At 41.8% G+C, this 21,378-nt stretch overlaps 2 protein-coding genes across 3 annotated transcripts in view; both read right to left on the reverse strand.

Annotated features, from left to right (window-relative positions):
- The window catches only part of LOC118218948 (deoxyribonuclease-2-beta-like), a 29,126-nt gene that overhangs the window by 501 nt on the left and 7,247 nt on the right, over positions 1-21,378 (reverse strand). The window contains exon 6 of one of the 2 annotated variants that reach the window (XR_004763587.1): positions 19,136-21,072. Coding sequence is in view for 1 of the 2 variants with exons in the window: in XM_035401731.1 (XP_035257622.1) it covers positions 20,576-21,072 (497 nt within the window). In the remaining variant the exon portion in view is untranslated. Of the gene's footprint in view, positions 1-18,860; positions 21,073-21,378 lie in introns of those variants that run through there. The other variant, XM_035401731.1, reaches the window with a different exon arrangement.
- Positions 168-12,608, reverse strand: LOC118218944 (deoxyribonuclease-2-alpha-like). The gene is made up of 7 exons (XM_035401722.1): positions 12,554-12,608; positions 7,112-7,218; positions 6,318-6,477; positions 4,412-4,493; positions 4,108-4,269; positions 3,815-4,009; positions 168-2,093 (listed from the first exon to the last, which is right to left on the reverse strand). Exons 2-7 carry the CDS (start codon positions 7,210-7,212, stop codon positions 1,033-1,035), a joined length of 1,761 nt encoding a protein of 586 aa, XP_035257613.1. The 5' UTR covers positions 7,213-7,218; positions 12,554-12,608; the 3' UTR covers positions 168-1,032.

Genomic DNA, 21,378 nt, shown 5'->3' on the forward strand with positions numbered 1-21,378 from the left:
AATAAGTTCCTGGGAAAAACAGTGCTGCCATCGGTATCTACACCACAGTATTCATTATGCCCACATTAATTTATTTTAACATAACTGAAAGGTGTAAAAAAAAAAGATTTAATTGTAAAAACTAAATATTTCCATAAAGAGATTTCTATTAAAACAAAACAAAAAAAAAAAACAGCAGTTAGCCAATAATACATTTCTTGCTGATGACATTCGATTAAGCTATTTCCATTGTTTGTTCACTCCTTACACTCTGTGCGATCCAGTCTTGACGGACTGGTTAAAACGCCCCAAAGTGTGCTCACTTAAAAAAAAAAAAAAAAAAAAAAAAAAAAAAAAAAAGTGTAAGAAAATAAAGCTGAATGCAATTTATGTCAAACGGTTGTAGCGTGTTAGGGAGGTAATACCAGCTCTCTAATGAAACACTCACAAGCAGGTCATAAGCACGAAGCAGTGCTGTGTTTTAACTGCTTGAGCAAATCGGCTGCAGCGCCACCACCCTAGGTGCAGAACCAAAATAACATGGCCGTCTCAACCTCGTTAACGTTACGCTCGTTATCGGAAAAACAAGTCCACAGTTATTAACGTCAGAATACTAACACCATCAGATTATTTTGCTCCTAGAAATATGGCCAACATACTCTCGCCGCTTTCTCTGTCTGACCCCGTATACATCGTGCATTTTTCATTATTCCGACAAGACATCCAGATACAGATCACTCTCTCTGTCCCACCCTAATTTGGAATGTCCAAATGCCCTCCATGTTTAGGGAACGAAACGCACAAAAATGCTCTCAAGTGTTGTTCGGCTACCTTTTACTCCAGTCCAGGACGACAGTTTTATAGGTCCTACATTATATTTGTTATTACAGTCTTCTGCTGTATAGAATATTGTTTACTTTATTCATTTATTTAACATTTGTTTTTTGTCGGTGAGATATTACAGAGCCTGGAATAGTGAATTAAAACATTGTTGCTGTTGCTGCTGAGGAAAGAATATTGTTATACAAGTGAATAAAGCAATTGTTATTATTATTATTTATTGTCTTTTTTCTTAAAAAAAATAAAAAAGAACTGATAAAAGTATCGATAAAGTACATAAACGATAAGTATTGATGGCAGTAGTATCAATAAAATTATAATAATACCCACTTGGGTTGAACTGTTGGCTTCAGAAATGTGACAGAATTGAACTACTTTTTTAATTTTTTTATTCTTAATGAAATCCGTAAACGTCTGCCATAAATCTCTGCTATCAATACATAGAGCCCCCCCCGGCCTCTTGTACTGCGTTTTTTCTCTGTTCAAATCAGCAATACAGGTCCATGGCTTATTCTGATCCTCAGTCACACACCACTTAGAATGATCTTGGCCACTGCTCCATGAAACCTCCTGGTCCATGTTACGCATCATCTTTATTTCAAGAATAGTGGAAACTCTCCATCTGTCTGGACAGTCTCCTGTCCCCTCTGAACAGCCTACCCTCCCCTCTGAACAGTCTCCTGTCCCCTCTGAAAAGCCTACCCTCCCCTCTGAACAGCCTACCCTCCCCTCTGAACAGTCTCCCGTCCCCTCTGAACAGCCTACCCTCCCCTCTGAACAGCCTACCCTCCCCTCTGAACAGCCTACCCTCCCCTCTGAACAGCCTACCCTCCCCTCTGAACAGCCTACCGTCCCCTCTGAACAGCCTACCCTCCCCTCTGAACAGTCTCCCGTCCCCTCTGAACAGCCTACCCTCCCCTCTGAACAGCCTCCCCTCCCCTCTGAACAGCCTACCCTCCCCTCTGAACAGCCTACCGTCCCCTCTGAACAGCCTACCCTTCCCTCTGAACAGCCTACCCTTCCCTCTGAACAGCCTACCATCCCCTCTGAACAGTCTCCCATCCCCTCTGAACAGCCTACCCTCCCCTCTGAACAGTCTCCCATCCCCTCTGAACAGCCTACCCTCCCCTCTGAACAGCCTACCCTCCCCTCTGAACAGCCTACACTCCCCTCTTCAGGGAAGTCTGACTCCTTATCTTCTGCTTTTCCCCTCCAGGTCTGGGCAGCCAGGTCACTGTTCAGGTTCTCGGCAATAAGAGGATAAAGATCTTCGACTGCAACATGAGTAAAAACACAACATACAGAGCACAGTTACAATCAACTAAAACAAACAAACAAACAACAACAAAAAAAAAGATCCAGAAAATTAGCAGAAAGAAGTGAAGAAATTAATGGAAGCAAGATGAAAAAAAAGTTGACAACATTGTTTGAGTGCCATATTGTCTGTCTGGAATGGGTTAGTATCTCAATCTTAATCTTAAGTGTTTGGACTTAAGACTGAGTTGGGTTGGATACATCCCCTTTAAGACAGAGATTTTGATTCACTGGGTGGACTTAACACTGCGTGGTAGGTACCTTATTCATTCATAGCCTATTCAGTGCAACTTTGTCAGAAACGATCAGGGTGTGTAGCTGAAATCAGCATCTTTGGTTTCAGTGGAGAAACTCTGAAAGTGCAGCAGGCCAACGTTGAGACTAGAGACCTCCTAATTACACACCAAAGTGTCTGTATTATGTCTGAATTTGTATTTTGTATTTGTTGTTTTTAATGTACCTGCCCAGGGACTACAGTTGAAAATTAGCCATGCTGGCTAAACTGGCACATTTACAGAAATGTTTATTAATTACTGTCCCTGTAAAAATAAAGTGAATAAAGTAAAGTAAATTAAAGTGTTGAATCCTAGACACATCAAACTTCAGTTACGCTCACAACACCAAAAAGCAATCACAGAATGAATCTTCGGCTGATTTTAAATGTGAGCACTCATCAAAGGAAGGTACACAGACAGTCACACCTAAACACATGGGATATTGCTGTTCTGGCATTGCCATAGCCAAGGAAAGCTTTCTGAACAAAAAACAACATTGTAACTGTAACATTTTAAACCTTAAAGGCATACTGTGCAGAATGTTTAGTCTTACTGTGGTTCTGTGTTTACAACCAAGATTGTCTCCACCTCCATTCTCAACATCACCCACCCACCTCTGTTTTCATATTTTATATGCATTTTCATACCATTTTCATTTCTTGATAGCTGTCACCATCACAGAAAAGCAATTCCAAGGTTGACTCTGGTTTTTGAAGGAGCCCTGTCGGCTTGTTGTTTCACTTCACTGTACTTGTGCTTCTTCACCTCCACCATCGCAGTAGCTAGCTAGTTACAAACGTTGCACTGAAACCTGATCCCACCCCACAGGCTCTGTAGCCACACCCACCCCTTAGTTCCAGTGAGGTAAATCTTAATGCTACAGCATACAGTAACCTTCTAGACAATTCCGTGCTTCCCCAACAGTTTGGGGTTGGCCTGCTTTCAGTTTTCCTGTTTTAACATGACAATACCCCCAGGCCCAAAGCGAGGTCCATATAGAAACGGTTTTGTTGAGAGTGGTGTGGAAGAACGTGTCTAGCCTGCGCACAGCCCTGACCTCAACCCCCAACCCCATCCAACACCTTTGTGATCAATTGGAAAGCCAACTGCAAGCCAGGCCAAATCGCCAAATCAGTGCCTGACCTCACAAATGCTCACAAAGGCTGAATGGAAGCAAATCCCTGCAGTGCACCAAGATCTAGTATAAAGCCATCTCAGAAGAGTAGAGGTTGTTATAGCTGCAAAGGGTGGACCAACCACATATTAATGCCTATAACTTTGGATGAGATGTTGGATGTCAGGTGTCCACATACCATTTGGCAATGTAGTGTATATTTAACCTTGCACAATAATATTTTATGGACTACTTTAGGTTAGGCATTTTAAATAACATGCAGAAATCTCACCATTGCATGAACTTGAGCTGTATTTAGCAAAACTTCTGAACGTTTGACCAGCTGATGATGTCAACACCTGGGCCAGGAAAGGTCTTTGGTTTGGATTGATGTCTTCTTTATTTACAACACGGTGGAGCACTGTATGAAAGTTATTTGGAATGTAAGCATCAAATGGGAAGGCTCTGATGTACAGGAGGTGTTCACCTATAAACAGTAAAACATGGGAGATATTTAACATTCAATTCAACCAGTGTAAAGACTTATAATACATTCTCCATATGAAGACTTAACTGACACATTACCTATTTGGTCAAATTGGCTGTAGGCAAATGTTACACAGATAAATATCTGAGCATTTCTTGTTCCAGATTCAGGCCAGAATATGCCTTCTGTTCTGTCGTAGGGGAACTTTGGTGTGCTGTGTAGCAGCCAGACTCCAGTAGTTTTATCCATCATCACAACCCCTAGGGAATATGAACAGTTAGCCAGTATTTCCACAAACAGCAGATCTTCTGAATCAGGTTCATGCAAATGACTACCTTCTCCATTTGAAAATTATGAGAATTCTGTTTCAAAATAGAATAGGATGACGCTTTCTCTACCTACCTTTACTGTGGCCAAAAGCCTGGGATACCCCGGTCTTCTCTGGAGGCTGATCATTATAGGAAATAAATCCAAAGTCTGATGTCTACGAATAATTTGGAAGGAAAAGAAAATCCAAATAACAGTAGTTTATTAATTTAATGGATCCCGTTTCCCATTTTCACAACATTTTCACAACTTCCAAAGACAAAATATTTTCATTATCAACTTCAGAGAGAGAACAGCGAAGCCTGTGCTATGTATGTGGGAGATAAGATCTAGCATATTTGTGTTGTGTGTTTTAGATTAGGTTTATCTTTAGCTGATTTGATACAAATGATAAAACACTGAAAAATTGGGAAGGAAACCCTCACAGGCCTTAAAAAATATCATCCCAAAAGAAAAATGAAGAGAAATGCAGCTGCAAGCAGTGATTCCCAAGGTCCAAGCAGCATCAGCAACAGTTGGCAAACACCAAGACTATGATGTTGGACAAATATTATATAGATATATGTTCCAATTGTGGACCATGGCACCAACTTAGGCACCTGCCTGATGCAACAATGAATTGTGGAATATTCATATTTATATTTATATAACTCCACCATGTGGTTTGATTAAGCCTCTGGGGCTGGAGTCTTGACCTAACTATCAATACACATAACATGTTTACACATAACACATTTCATAACTTTATGCCAGTTTAGGAACTACTAGCAGTTTTGCGAGGAGGGACTTCTGACATTGTCAAGCCTCAAGGTAAAAAAATTGCAGGAGTTATGATTGTTTAATAATTGCAATTTTAACAGACTATTATAGCATCACAAATTGGCCAATTGCCATACATTTTGATATTGGGTTATTGGGTGCCACCTTCTAGTAATATGGTTTCAGTTTCATAAGAATCAGCCAAGCGGTTATAGAAGTTTAGATGAGTAAATTCAATACGCAGATACCTATGTTCTTAATGAGGGCTTTTGTCATTGTAGCAAATCTATGCAGAGATTTTATTTCTTTTTTATATTTGGACCTCTATAGTGCCATAATATGATTATACTGGGCTAAAACCTTATGACTGTAGTCTTGAGATAACTGTCAGTGTACATATCAAGTTTTAAACTTTATGTCAAATAGTTTTGGAATTTATTAGCATTTTTGTGAAAAGCTATGCCCACTGAAATTTAATTTATCATTCAGCCATATTTCGACATAAGTGCTTAAATAATTATTAATGTATAACAGTATGTGCGCCACAATACCAAATTTCGGTAATATCGGTCAATTTTAGTAGGAGGAAAAGTTTTTTGTGTTTTCAAAAACACATCTAAATGACAGAAAATCCAATATGAAGACTTTATGGGTCCAAGAGGCAAATTTGCTCCTCATGAGAAGAGAGGCCTGTTCACCAACTTTTATGGCAAATGGGGTACAGGGGCCAGACTCCTGAACATCTAAAATATTTCCACATGCCCTTCAGTGGCACCAGTTGCTCAATCAATCCTATTCTGTACTTTAAAGGATCAAAGAGTTCAGCCATCCCAACAAACATACTAGGTTTGGTTAGGTTATTCTGAGCAATTCATACCAAATCACGGTTATTTGAGGTGAAAGAGAAGCAATAATAATAATAATAATAATAATAATAATAATAATAATAATCCTAAGAAAAACAATATGGTTCCAGCAGCTTTGCTGTTGGACCCCTAATTAAACTAAAAATAGTGTTGATGCAGGGAAAGAGAGAGTGTGGTAGAGAGTGGCAGGGTGTATGTGTTTTAAGAGAGAATTTGTTTTGTGTTACTGGTAGTGTGTGTGTGTGTGTGTGTGTGATCCTCATTAGTAGTACCAGCCCATCATATCTGTTCATCAGTTAATGTGAATCTTTTCTGAAAAACAGACAGAAAAAACACAATCATAAAATTATTCTCACAGGAGTTTGGTGAGTAAGAAGAGGCTGCAGGGTGTTTGCCAGGACACCTTCACGATCATTGATGGGGTCAAGCCATTCAGATTTAGCAGAATCAATGTAGAAATACTCCAAACCACTAAGGCCTGCATTGTTCAGTTTGGGCACATTGTATAAGACATACCTGATGATGAACATTCAGAGATTAGAAAAAAAACATTCATCAAAGAGCATTTTCTTGATATGCAAACCACCCATCAAAGGAAAAAAAAACCTGTAGGTAAAACTTTCAGTTCCCTTTAACTTTATCTGACTGTTTCTGCCTTTGAACAAAGTGATAAAATGCACCACGATGACATATCTTACTGAAAAGTCAGATCTATCTCTCCTGTGTCACCTCTATTCTGTCATTCCTCCAGATCTATCCATCCTCTGCTCTCTCATTCCTCCCAGCTTTCTGACAGACTGAGAGAAGCAGACTGCCCACTCCTCTTTTTTTTTCAAAAAAGGAAAACTCATTATTAACCCATGAGAAACTGAGGGACTGAGGTGGAGCAGAACCATGAGCACCCTGTCACCCCCCCCCCCCCCCCCCCCGTCTCTCCTGTCAGTCTCTACTGTATACTGGCTCATCAAACACAAGTGCCATAGCAGTAACCTTTAAAATATGATGGCACTGCTGTAGTACCATCTCTCTATTACTGGAATCCATGGAAAATCAGTAGACAAAATGTGAAATACTGCACCACAGGTCTAACCAAATCTTCATAAAGGTTTTTTTTTTGTTGCTATTGCCATAATTTAAAGACTTCACTCACCAGTCCACCTTATTGCCTTTTTTATCTCTGCAGACAGTCTGCAGAGTTTGGCCCTCAGAGCCCCAGCACAGGACACTGACGGTGAGGACCACCCTCCACATGACTTCCTGAAACACACCAGGAATAATAACAGCAACACATCAATGTGGTTCATTTTCATTTTGCAATTTAAAACTAGAACGTTAAAGACAGTTTTCAGTTAAAGGGGAACTGCACTTTATAACACTTCTGCTTCTCACGACTGATATTGTCCTTCTAATGAATGTGTCGCCTTTAATTTTTCGATTAGTTATTTCATTTTGTTAATATTTTACTGTTTTGTTGTTTTCCTACAAATGCAGGAAGTAGACCCAGGCAGTTTAGTGTCGAACTCGAGGATGCATATCATTGCGCGACTTCTGATGTGGGCGTACCTGCAGACAATAACATTAGGTTGGTCGTAAAAATAGTGTTGTATGATTACTAGCTAGCGAAACTGAAAATGTCTGAGGACGAAATAAATGGATGGTGGCAACCTTATAACAACAGCCAGCAAGGTGTTTAACTGTTACCGTAGACATCCTATGTATCACAAACAGACGCGATAGCGTGAGCCAGCCCGCTTAGTACCTACCTCGAGCGGTTCGACCAACGATGGGAAAACGGTGGGTACAGCTCCAGGCTTCAGACGGTCGCCTTGGTAGCCGATGGCTTCAAGTGGTCGCTGCATTACGTTTGCGAACTTCTTCGGCTGTTATGTTGGGGTGTCTGATTACATCCAGCCATGTCTGGCACAAAGTTGCATCGCGTGGAAAACTATGAAAATGTGCTTTCAAGGCAAGTTTAACAGGGGCATTATAACAACCGTTTAGGTAGTAAGTGTATAATTCGTCCAGGTGCGTAGAGCTGCCGAAATCCGTCCTGCTAGAGTTGGATTAGTATCTGCGTTCATTTGCTAGTTACATACCGCGTTAGATTTAAACTTTTAACTGTGTGGTAACTGTTCTTTGTTTTTAGGTTGTGTTAGGTTTCTTTGTTTTTAGGTTGTGTTAGGTTTCTATCTACCACTTTTGATTCGTAGAATTGATAGATTGCGATTATTGCACTATTACAGGCTGTGAACCTGTGTAATCAGCGCGTTATTTGACTCAGGTTTTCAGTTGCTAATTAGGTACACTCGGAGCAACGCTAGCATCGCTCCCTCCTAGTTTATGAGCCAGCTCCCCATTCCAGTCTGTGCTCTCCCCCTCAGAAGGCGCTTCCAGCGACGTGGCCCCCCTCGACAACGGAACCCCTCTAACCTCTGCTACCCCCCGCTGACCCCCTGTGAGAACTTCACGGTCACAGGGGGGTTATGGAACTGCCAGTCTGCTACGCGCAAGGCAGACTTCATCTCCGCCTATGTCTCCCTCCTATCCCTGCAGTGCCTTGCCCTCACAGAAACCTGGATCACTCCAGACAACTCTGCCACTCCTGCTGCCCTCTCGTCCTCCTACTCCTTCTCCCACACCCCCCGGTGATCTGGCCGTGGTGGTGGTACTAGTCTACTGATCTCCCACACCTGGAAATTCTCTGTTCTCCCCCTCCCTGACCTGTCTATATCCACTTTTGAATTCCATCCTGTCTCTATCACCTACCCTGCTAACCTCTATATTATTGTTATTTATCGTCCCCCGGGGCCCCTGGGAAGCTTCCTGGATGAGCTAGACACCCTGCTCAGCTCCTTCCCTGAGGACGGCACCCCGCTGATCCCCCTGGGAGATTTTAACATCCACCTAGAGGCCTCCCAGTCTGCTGCCTTCCTACCACTACTCCACTCCTTCGACCTCTCCCTACAACACTCTCCCCCAACCCACAAGGCAGGCAACCTCCTAGACCTGATCTTCCTGAGGACCTGCTCCAGCTCCAATCTCACGGTTACCCCCCTGCATACGTCTGACCATCACTTAATCTCCTTCTCCCTCCCCCTCTCTCCACATCCTCCCTTTCCTCCTCCCTCCCCCACTGTCACTGTCCGCCGTAACCTCCGCTCCCTATCACCCTCTTCTCTTGCTCCCAGAGTGACTGCTTCCCTCCCCCCTCTTCAATCATTTTCCAAGCTCCCCACTAACTCTGCATCCTCCACCCTAACTTCATCTCTCTCCTCAGCACTCGACTCCCTATGCCCCTTTGTCCCTAGGCCAGCACGTTCATCCCCTCCCAGTCCATGGATGTCTGACATCCTATGCACCTCCAGGGCCAGCCTCCGCGCTGCTGAGAGGAAGTGGGCCAAATCCAGGGACCCATCTGACCTCTCAGCCTATCAGTCTCTCCTGACAGAGTTTTCTTCTGCTGTCACTGCCGCTAAGGCAAAATTCTACCAAACTAAAATTCATAACTCCATTTCTAACCCTTATCAACTTTTCTCTATTTTCTCTTCTCTCCTCAGCGTGCCACCTCCTCCACCCCAGTCTTCCTTCACTGCAGATGACTTTGCAGCATTCTTTGACGAAAAGATTGCAGACATCCGCAGCTCCTTTGCCCCCTCCGCGCTCTCCGCCCCCTCTGTGCCCTCCGCGCCCTCTGCGCCCTCCGCGCCCTCTGCGCCCACTGCCCCCTCCGCGCCCTCTGCGCCCTCCGCCCCCTGTTTCTCCACATTTTCTCTCCTCACAGACTCTGAAGTTTCCCAGCTTCTGCTCACCCACCGCCCTACCACCTGCGCCCTCGACCCTATCCCCTCATCTCTCCTCCAGGCAATCACACCAGACATCCTCCCTTTTGTCACCTCCCTCATGAACTCCTCCCTATCTTCTGGATGTTTCCCCTCATCCTTCAAGAGGGCCCACATCACCCCGCTGCTGAAGAAACCCACAATAGATCCTTCAGTCATTCAGAACTACCGCCCGGTATCTCTCCTCCCTTTCCTATCCAAAACACTTGAACGTGCTGCATCTAACCAACTCTCTGCTTTCTTCTCTCAGAACAACCTGCTTGACCCCCACCAGTCTGGCTTCAGGCCTGGCCACTCGACCGAGACTGCACTCCTCTCGGTCAGTGAGTCACTCCATGCCACACGAGCAGCCTCCCTCTCCTCTGTCCTGATTCTTCTAGACCTCTCCGCTGCATTTGACACTTTGGAGCACTCTATCCTCCTGTCCTCCCTGGCAGCAACAGGGATCTGCGGCACAGTCCTTGACTGGATTGAGTCTTACCTCTCTGACCGTTCCTTCCAGGTTGCCTGGGCGGGTAAGGTATCACCACCCCGTCCCCTCGAGTTCCCCAGGGCTCAGTCCTCGGTCCCCTTCTCTTCTCCTTATACACCAGATCCCTTGGCCCTGTAATATCTGCCCATGGCTTGTGCCATCACTCCTATGCCGACGACACGCAACTCTTTCTCTCCTTCTCCCCATCGGACACACAGGTCCCTGCCCGCATCTCCGCTTGCCTGAGGGACATCCAGAGCTGGATGGACAATCACCACCTGAAGCTCAACCCGGGAAAGACGGAGCTAATCTTTATTCCTGCTCTATCCTCTCCCCTCCTCGACTTTTCCATTTCCCTAGGGGACACCTTAGTGACATCATCACCCTGTGCCAAGAATCTCGGAGTGGTGATGGACAACAGGCTGTCCCTCTCCAAGAACATTGCAGCAGTAAGCCGGGCATGCCGATTTTTCCTGTATAACATCCGGAGAATCCGCCCCTTTCTCACCACCTACTCAACCCAGCTCCTGGTCCAAGCAATGGTTCTATCCTGCCTGGACTACTGCAACTCTCTTCTGGCTGGACTACCGGCATCTGCCACCAGACCCCTGCAACTCATTCAGAATGCTGTGGCTCATCTGGTCTTCAACCTCCCCAGACACTCCCACGTCACTCCCCTGCTCACTACCCTCCACTGGCTGCCTGTTATAGCTCGCATCAAATTTAAAACATTGGTCCTAGCATACCAGGCAGTCAAGGGATCAGCCCCAGCATACCTCCACAAGATATTCAAACCCTACATGCCAGCCAGATCCCTCCGTTCTGCTACCTCAGGACGCCTGGCACCTCCCCCTCTTCGCACCTGCACTTCCAGAACACGTCTCCTGTCTGTTCTGGCCCCACGATGGTGGAATGACCTCCCCGTGGAGGTCAGAACAGCTGAGACACTGACCCATTTCAAACAACGACTGAAGACTCACCTCTTCAGGCTGCACCTCTCCCCATCCCTCCCTACCCCCCTGTAAATGACTGTAAGCTTAGGGTTGTAACTAGGCAGCTGTTTTGTAGGTGACTTAGGTGCATTAACGGTCTTAACTACTGCTTGTATTTTTTCCATAGATTGCGTTGTTGCCGTTCTCGTTGTGTTAGTGTTAATCAGTTTAACCTTCAGGGTCCAAGTTGAACTATGCGGTAGTTCCCTGCACTTGGACCGGTACTTCTTTCTAGGGTTTTCGTCATACTTGTTCCTGGTTATGGTTATACACTTTGCTGTACGTCGCTCCGGATAAGAGCATCTGCCAAATGCCCGTAATGTAATGTAATGTAATGTAATGTAACCAGGTACAATGCAGCTCATTATTACACCAATATCGCACCAAACAAAAGAACGTTAGTTTGTTCAATTTCAACACTAAGTTAGAATGTTTTGCTTCGCTTCTTCTCGATTTTGCCGCGAAACGAAATTGAAGAAGAAAAAAACGGAAACCGTACTACTATGTGGACTTGCGCTGTAAAAAAAAGGTCTTTCTTTCTAACATTAGATATTTAAAATGAAATAACTAATCGAAAAATTAAGGGCGACACATTCATTATAAGAACAATATCAGTCATGAGAAGCATTAGAGTTATTAAAGTGCAATTCCCCTTTAAAGGCTAGAGACTGTGAATGAATTACATTGCCTGAGATGGTTGAAATTAATACATTTTGATTGTCATTTTTTGATTGTCATTCTCGATGTTTATTATCTGACATCAACTGATAATAAAGGATGGGAGAGAGAGAGAGAGAGAGGAGGAAGGGAGAGGGAGGTTGGGAGGGAGAGAGAGAGAGAGAGAGAGACAAATAGATATAAGTTGACCCGTATCAGATACTCACCATGACTCTTGGTGATCAAACAGAGCCGGAGTAGCATAACATGAACCACCTTTATGTTAATGGAAAAGATTGCTTATAAGGTTGTAGCCCTTTGAGGCCACAAAAATCTCATCCCATTGAAGTCCATTGTATAACAATCAGCTGCAGCGAATATCTAGAAAACTCATCAAATCCCAGTGAACCTATCTGAACAGATCGATAGCACCCCGGGTAAGTGGAAACATAGTTAATTTCATTTTTAAGTAAGCTTCCCCTGTAATTAAAAATTTGTATTCAGAAATGTTACCCATGGAACACGGGCAGACAAAAACACACCAAAAGCACACGAACCAGCACATGCACACAAGAACAAGCACATGAAAGTGCATTTTCAGTGAGTATATGACAGAAGTTGAAACAACTGACCTGTGTCCTCAGATGACTGACCTCAGATGAAATTCTCTGTTCCTCTGGATGGCTTTGATTTGCAGAAGAATCGGTGCCTGTTTAAATAGTCTTAAGACTGAGGGGGTGGTGTCGTAAGACACCCGTATGAGTTTCTGGCCAAATTCTGCGGTTACATTTTTACATTTTTCATAAGAACTTTTGGAAATTTTCAGACATTTCCTTGAGCTATAATGTTAAACCAGCCTAACCGGTTTTTCCCATGGGCATAAAGGGGGGGGGGGGGGGGGGGTTTACAACATGATGTCAAATTGCATTACTTTCTTAAGAAATATTCCGTTGTCGTTCCGATTGAAATTACTACTGATGGTTTTGCGATAGGGAATTAGTTCATTAGGGAATTAATACCGCTTAGTTCGCTTCCGCCTCCGGCCGGCTCTGCCTGTAAGGATAACAGAAAAGGATTGCAAAAAGAAAATAGCTTGTTGAAGCAGGATGTATATGTTTCATAGACATGTTTGATGGAAATGTTTATTGAAGAATGTTAATGCTTATCTAATTAATCCTTGCTTGTCCGACAAGGTCCTTAAAATCCCGTTTTAGTAAATATGCATGTCATATAAGGCTCACTTTTGTCTTATCCAGAGAAATAAATTATAAACACTTTCCTGACGAAACATTTATTCATGTTTTATTTTTAAATGACATTGGCTGAGACATCACGTCTCCTGTCTGTTCTGGCCCCACAATGGTGGAATGACCTTCCCGTGGAGGGCAGAACAGCTGTGAGACCCTGACCACCTTCAAGCGACAACTGAAGACTCACCACTTCAGGCTGCACCTCTCCCCATCCCTTCCTACCTCCCTGTAGTCTAATTGACTGTAAGCTTAGCAAACTAAGAGGCATGACAAGCTACAACATCAAGACTATAGCCGCGTTTCCACCAAAATTACCCGGAACTTTTAGTCCCAGGAACTACTTTTCAAGGAACTAAAAGGTTCCTTCAGCCCATGGTTGTCTGCGTTTCCACCGCGGTCTAAAGTACCGCGAAGATTAGGCAAATTAACCCACTGACGTATGAAAAAGCGACGTTGTCGTCGGTCCATCTGTCCTATGATTTTTTCTGTAACCCCATACTACCACTGAAGTAGCCTACATTATTTTCTAATAACCGGGACAGCCCGGAGGGGTTTATTCCACTTATATACAACGGGCTACCAACAATGACTGTATATGGTTACTTTTGTACTTATTGATTTTTATCGATTTAATCATTTGGAATTGAAATATTCTTCTGCAGCCGTTTGGGCATATTGTTTTTATGCGAACATTCGCTTTCATGTCTTGACATCCGAAGCGACAGAATGCATTCACATTTCCAATATAACTGGCAACAACAGCAGAAAACATGCACACGTTGTAAACAATTTGCTGTTTGATTACTTTCTCATTGTCAATTCCATATAGGCTAATCGCAAAATGACAAGAATAGAACGAAAACTCGGACTTGCGTGAAAATTTTAATTAGTAGTGGTACAGCTACCGTTTGCTTTCCTTCGAAGTTACTGCTAACCGAGCAGCGAAGTGTGCCCTCCAGATGCGAACCATGCACCATAAATTAGTCCATAGTCTTCCTGGTCTTTTCGTGGAATTGAAGAATGGCAGTAAAATGGAGTAAAATTACGGCAGTCTGAAAAAGCTAAAGGGACGATTACTAGAATTAACCTGTTATTTTACCCTGACAAAAAGTGCGGAAGGTGATTTCCAGTTTGCTTTTACTGTATCACCAATGTTAATTACGCAGAACTACCGCATACCTCACATAACTGTATCAAACGTTTTGAGTCAATTACAACGGGCTAACAAAGAAAATCCGGAAGAAAATATTCAGCAACCGAATTAATCCATTTTAATGTTTTGGTAGCCTACGTAATATGCTGTCCCAGCACGAATGCTTAGCATTTTATACAACGAATACTAAAGCAAAAAAAGAACAGAAGAGCACACGTTATAATTCCAAGATGTTGGCAGGCTATAACCAAAACTAGGCTACTGCGCCGCATAACATACAAGTTTGATTTGAAGTTATTATGAAAATAAATTGGTTTGCAGCTGCATATTTTTAAACATGGTGGCTGAAAACAAACACAAAAAATGCTGCGAGTACTCGATCAATAAGAAATGTTCAGCGCTGCAAGCTCCACCCAAAAGGTTCCTGTACTTTCGGAAAGTACTACCCCCCGAGCAGGAACTTTTTGGGGGGTAAAATTAAGCCTCCGGAACTAAATTTAGACCCTAGTTCCTGCGGTGGAAACGCACTGAGTTCCTCAAAAGGTTCCTAGTTCCGGGGTAAAGTTCCTGCGGTGGAAACGCGGCTTATGATACAAAGTACAGTAAGTGCTGGATGGAGGTACATATAACATGAACGTGGGACAGGAGGTACATGTGTAGCATGAAAGAGGTGGATTTAAGTGATAAAAAATGATCCCAGATTGGGAGTGCCCTGCAGAGTGGTGATAGTTAGTTAGTCCAGGTACTGTATAGTCTGAAGAGATGTCTTCTGACCATGGTGGAAGATGGGGAATGAGGGAGCTCTCCAAAAGGACAGCATTTGACTGAAATACAGGGCTTAGTCAAAAAGAGAGAATTGGTAAATGAAGAATATTTGTTTTGTGGATTTCCAGAGGGTACCACCATCAGTATAATTAGCATCTGGATGTAGAATATAGCTGGGAAAAAGACACACAATATTTCAATTTGGACAGGTTTAACAACATAATGAAAAGAACAGACCATTTATCCCAACAATGCTCAATAATGCTGAATAAATTCTTCCTAATGTCTGTACAGAATTTACCATTTTATTAACAGAACTCAACCTGAAAAATCTCTTGTAGTGCACTTTGTTGATCCCCTTTATTAATTTAAAAGCCTCAATCAAATCACCCCTAAGACTCCTTTTACTAAGCTTGCAGAGGTTAAGCATCTTAAGTCTTTGCTCATAGCTTTTATCTTTCATACCAGGAATCACTTTGGTTGCTCTTCTTTGAACCTTTCCCAGAGCCTCTATATCTTTCTTGTAGTACGGTCCCCAGAACTGTACACACAGTGTGGTCTAACAAATGTATAAGATAAGCATAATTTCCTTAGATTTATACTCAATACTTTTGGCTATATATCCCAGCATCGTTTTGGCCTTTTTTTTTTTTTTACAGCTGCAGCAAGATTGGCAAGATAAGATGTGAAGTCTGGCATAGACAGAGAAGCAATAACTGTGAAAGGGGTGATATAGTGGCTAACGTGGATGCTTTAAGGCTGTCAAAAGTGCCACGAAATTGAGTTCGAATATTAGCTTTTGTAATTAGTTAGCGTTTAAATATATTCGAATATCATTTGCCTATACTTCACAAAAACAAGCTGTTTATTGTCGGGCGCAATATGCACGTGACGCTCCCTTTAAACTGGCCTGCACATTATTTTCCAGAAGCGGGCAGTAGAATAGGGGACATCGGGGAACTTTCATACTAGGTTACTACATCTGGGGCCTCATTTATAAAACGTATTTTGGATCAACTGTGTGGCGTGAATGTAGAAAATCACGTCGCAATAGTGATTTATAAAATTTCAACATGACTCGATTTGACGGTGGAAACGGTTGTGGCTCTACGTCAGGTCTTCATTTGACGTGCACTTAAGTTCATTTTATAAATGAGCCCCCTGCAGTTTCTGTAGCCTAATGCGCAAATGAATAAAGCACTTTCTCGTGGATGTAATTTGCTACAACTCGGCATTTATTAATCACAATAATAGGGAAATGATTGTTTATAGGAAATCCTTGTTTATTTCTTAACACAAAAACGATTCAAACGGATACACCAGACTTGCTCTGCAAAGCTTGCACGTAACTCTTTCCTTGTCCTTGACCTCACCATTTATGGCCAAGAAGCCGAAAAATTCCCAAACAGGGCTTCTACAACCAGCTAGTGGGACCAACTCCTCCGATGCTGCTGCCATTTCCACCGTTAGTATTCAATATTTTTGATGTGACAGAGGACGTAACGTTAGCACAGGAAATGAACTTTGCGTGCATGAACATGATTCGCGCATGAAATTAAAGCCTGTATATTTATGTTAATTACAAAACGCGGAATCCAAAACGCGGGGCCAAAACTAATATTCGAATGCTCAAATTTAGGTTCGAACTTAAAAAAAAAAAAAAAAAAAAGATTTTCGAATAGTTTTCGAACTTCTAATATTTTTTGACAGCACTAGGGTGCTTGTCAAACTTTTCACTCTCATTCAGGTTTTTCAGTAACAGTGTGCTCAAAAAACCTCCATCACAATGGAAAGCCTAATGCATCAGGTTATAAAAGGAATTCCATGTGCTACACTAAGCATATTTTGATGAAAAGATAAGGTCAAACTGTCGCTTTGGATAAAAGCATCTGCAAAATAAACCTAATCAGTTTTATCAATGGCTTTATCTAGTCTTCATAAACAAATATTTTCAAAAACTGCTCTCACTCTTCCCAACATGCCGTTCTAATTTAAATCTCTCTAATTTAACCAGTGCCTCATTTCCTCCTGGGTCTTAGGGAGGTTCACTGTATATCAGCAGTACAGCACCTTGCATCAATACCCTTCTCTTCTTGGCAGTACTTCAGTCTTGTACTTGCTTTTCCACATGTTCAAACCCTGTGGTGCTACATGCTAGTTTTTGTATCTCTGACATGTTTATTTGTTTATTTAGTTATTTGTTTTTATTTAATGTATCCTTTATTTGGTCCCTTTGAGATGCCATATATCTTCCACCAGGGAGTCCTGGCCAAGATGCCAGCAGAAGTAAAGTTTCACATTAAAAAGAAAAGAAAGACATTTCCACATGGTGATATAAAATACATGTAAAACTTAAAAAATTAAACACAGGGAAGTATTTGATAAGAGAAGCATGTAATCCATACCAATGATTCTTTTCAAATACTTCTGTGTTTAATCAACAAGTTTCCTTCAAAGAAGTGTGGGAAAGGTTTACGGGTATTCAAATGAGGAAGTACATCTACATCTGTCATTCCTTGCCCAAGGTGCATGTCTGTGCTTGCATAGAAAGAATAGTATTGCATTATGTTACAGGAATTTAGCAAACGCTGTCATTGATACTAAAAAAAAATAAAAATAAAAATTGAAGCATATACTGAAGCAATTCAGCGTAAGTACTGTGCTCAAGTATACAACAGCAGTGTCCTATGAGGGAATTGAACCTGCAACCCATTATACTACACTGCTGCCCAATTTACCAAGCTTGGTGTATACCTTGGGTACATTTGAAAGAATTCCAATAGTCCAGTCCACCAGTCCACTTTCTTAAAAGGGATGAAGCTGCATGCATAACCACAGTCTAATAGTAAAATCCAACTTTCCATCCAGCCATATGCTTTTCATCAAGCCATATTTATAAGAGATGACTCTTTCTTGATACGTACAAGCACTACATGGCCAAAAGTATGTGGACACCTCACATCTAACGTTTCATCCAGAGTAACTGGAACTAACCCAAACCCAAACCCAAACCATATAAAACATTCATCCATCCATCCATTATCTATACCTGCTTATCCTGGGTTGCGGGGGGGTGCTGGAGCCTGTCCCAGCGTGCATTGGACAAGAGGCAGGATTGCACCCCGGACAGGCCCCCAATCTATTGCAGGGCACATCCATCATTCACTCATACACTCACACCTATGGGCAATTTAGAGTCTCCATTTAGCTTTGGACTTGGAGGAAATCGGAGTACCCAAGGGAAACCCATGCTGCCCACCATGAAAAACAGCCCAATCAAATTTTCATCCTTCACATTTTGGAACGTTCAGCTGTCTTTTGGTTTTTCAACTTTGATTTGTTTTTTTCTTGGGAGTATTTGGGAGAAGCAAGCTATTATGTGGTATTGTCCTTTATCCGTTTCATTTGTCATTTAGATTAGGTGTTGAATATTTTTTCTCGGCACCTAATAAATTTCTTCATTTTAATCTGAGAGTTGTACATTTTGATGAAGGTTGTTCCAACAGGTTACCCTGCCTTTCAGCAAAATTTGGCAATTTAATTGATAATTAATATCTTTAATAATAATGACCAATTTAAATCAAAATAGTATATTTTACATGCTGGATAGGTGAGAAGTAAGCCATTAAAACTGCTGGATTCAGAACATAAACATTTTTACTCAATCCTCACTGTCCTGTCAATACAATCTAACTATGGTGGTTTTTTAGAAGCCAAGCTATAAGTACTGTATGTGTGAAGCTGCAAAAGAGTTAGAAAGGAAGATTCAGATGAGGTGAAAACTTAATGGTTTATTAATAAACAATCATTGGATAAGTCTCTGAGAACAAATATGGACACATTTAATACTTATAGCAATAAACAAGATAACATGCTGGCTAAGGCTAATGAACAGGAAACAGTTCCTTGAGTATTTCCTGTAATGAACCAGAAAGCGAAAAAGGCAAAGAAATCATACTTCAATGACAATGAGCAAACAAGGCAGAGAATGCTAAAGGATTTGATAAAATGCAAATTAATCGTTTGTTCATGTTTAAAAAACATACCTCAGTTTGTTCTTTTTGTTCAGGTTAGTTAGTACATTAACTCATGTCAGCTAATGGAACCTTATCGTATATATTTACATTTGGTTCCTCTCACAGTAAGACTTCACTTAGTTGAAAAAAATGGCTAACGGTCACGGTACAGGACTTACAGATCCCCATTCATTATATCCCATAAACAACAGGCTAACAGTGACAGTACATGACTTACAGATCCCCATTCATTATATCCCATAAACAACAGGCTAAGAGTGGCAATAGGTTTCAAACCAAATTACCAATAAGTTCCTGGGAAAAACAGTGCTGCCATCGGTATCTACACCACAGTATTCATTATGCCCATATTAATTTATTTTAAAATAAACTGAAAGGTGTAAAAAAAAGATTTGATCATAAAAACTAAACATTTCCATAAAAAGATTTCTATTTTTTTTAAAAAAAAACAGCAATTAGCCAATAATACATTTCTTGCTGATGACATTCGATTAAGCTATTTCCATTGTTCGTTTACTCCTTACACTCTGTGCGATCCAGTCTTGACGGACTGGTTAAAACGCCCCAAAGTGTGCTCACTTTAAAAAAAAAAAAAAAAAAGTGTAAGAAAATAAATCTGAATGCAATTTATGTCAAACGGTTGTCGCGCGTTAGGGAGGTAATACCAGCTCTCTAATGAAACACTCACAAGCAGGTCATAAGCACGAAGCAGTGCTGTGTTTTAACTGCTTGAGCAAATCGGCTGCAGCGCCACCACCCTAGGTGCAGAACCAAAATGACATGGCCGTCTCAACCTCACCAACGTTACGCTCGTTATCAGAAAAACAAGTCCACAGTTATTAACCTCAGAATACTAACACCATCAGATTATTTTGCTCCTAGAAATGTGGCCAAAATACTCTCGCCGCTTTCTCTGTCTGACCCCGTATACATCGTGCATTTTTCATTATCCCGACAAGACATCCAGATACAGATCACTCTCTCTGTCCCACCCTAATTTGGAATGTCCAAATGCCCTCCATATTTAGGGAACAACCCCACTTCACGAGACACAAAAAAACGCTCTCGAGTGCTGTTCGGCCACCTTTTACTCCAGTCCAGGACGACAGTTTTATAGGTCCTACATTATATTTGTTTGAAGTTATTTTAGTCTTCTGCTGCATAGAATATTGTTTACTTTATTCATTTATTCAACATTTGTTTTTGTCAGTGAGATATTACAGAGCCTGGAATAGTGAATTAAAACATTGCTGCTGTTGCTGCTGAAGAAAGAATAGAGTTATATAAGAGAATAAAGCAATTGTTATTATTATTATTTATTGTCTTTTTTTCTTCTAAAAAATCAAAAATAACTGATAAAAGTTTCAATCAAGTACATAAACGATAAGTATTGCTGGCAGTAGTATCAATAAAATTATAATAATACCCACTTGGGTTGAACTGTTAGCTTCAGAAATGTGACAGAATTTCACATTCACTTTTTTTTTCCGTTTGATTCTTAATGAAACCTGTGAACTTCTCCCATAAACCTGTCATGTTAATACATAGAGCGCCCCCCGGCCTCTTGTGTTGCGTTTCTGCTCTGTTCAAATCAGCAATACAGGTCCATGGCCTATTCTGATCCACAGACACACACCACTTGGAATGATCTCGGCCACTGCTCCATGAAACCTCCTGGTCCATGTTACGCATCATCTTTATTTCAAGAATAGTGGAGACTCTCCATCTGTCTGGACAGTCTCCTGTCCCCACTGAACAGTCTCCCCTCCCCTCCTCCAGACTGTCTTCCCTCCTCCCCTCTTCCATACAGTTACCGGTCCCCTCTGAACAGTCTCCCGTCCCCTCTTCAGGGAAGTCTGACTCCTTATCTTCCGCGTTTCCCCTCCAGGTCTGGGCAGTCAGGTTACTGTTCAGGTTCTTGGCAATAAGAGGATAAAGATCTTCGACTGCAACATGAGTAAAAACACAACATACAGAGCACAGTTACAATCGACTAAAACAAACAAACAAACAAACAGCAAAAAAAAAGATCCAGAAAATTAGCAGAAAGAAGTGAAGAAATTAATGGAAGCAAGATGAAAAAAAAGTTTTGACGACATTGTTTCAGTGCCATATTGTCTATCTGGAATGGGTTAGTATCTCAATGAGTTCTTAAGTGTTTGGACTTAAGACTGAGTTTTGTTGGATACATCCCCTTTAAGACAGAGTTCTTTATTCCGTGGTTGGACTTAACAGTGTGGTAGGTACCTTAT

This window comes from Anguilla anguilla, chromosome 2 (assembly GCF_013347855.1).
Source record: "Anguilla anguilla isolate fAngAng1 chromosome 2, fAngAng1.pri, whole genome shotgun sequence".
Taxonomy (NCBI): domain Eukaryota; kingdom Metazoa; phylum Chordata; class Actinopteri; order Anguilliformes; family Anguillidae; genus Anguilla; species Anguilla anguilla.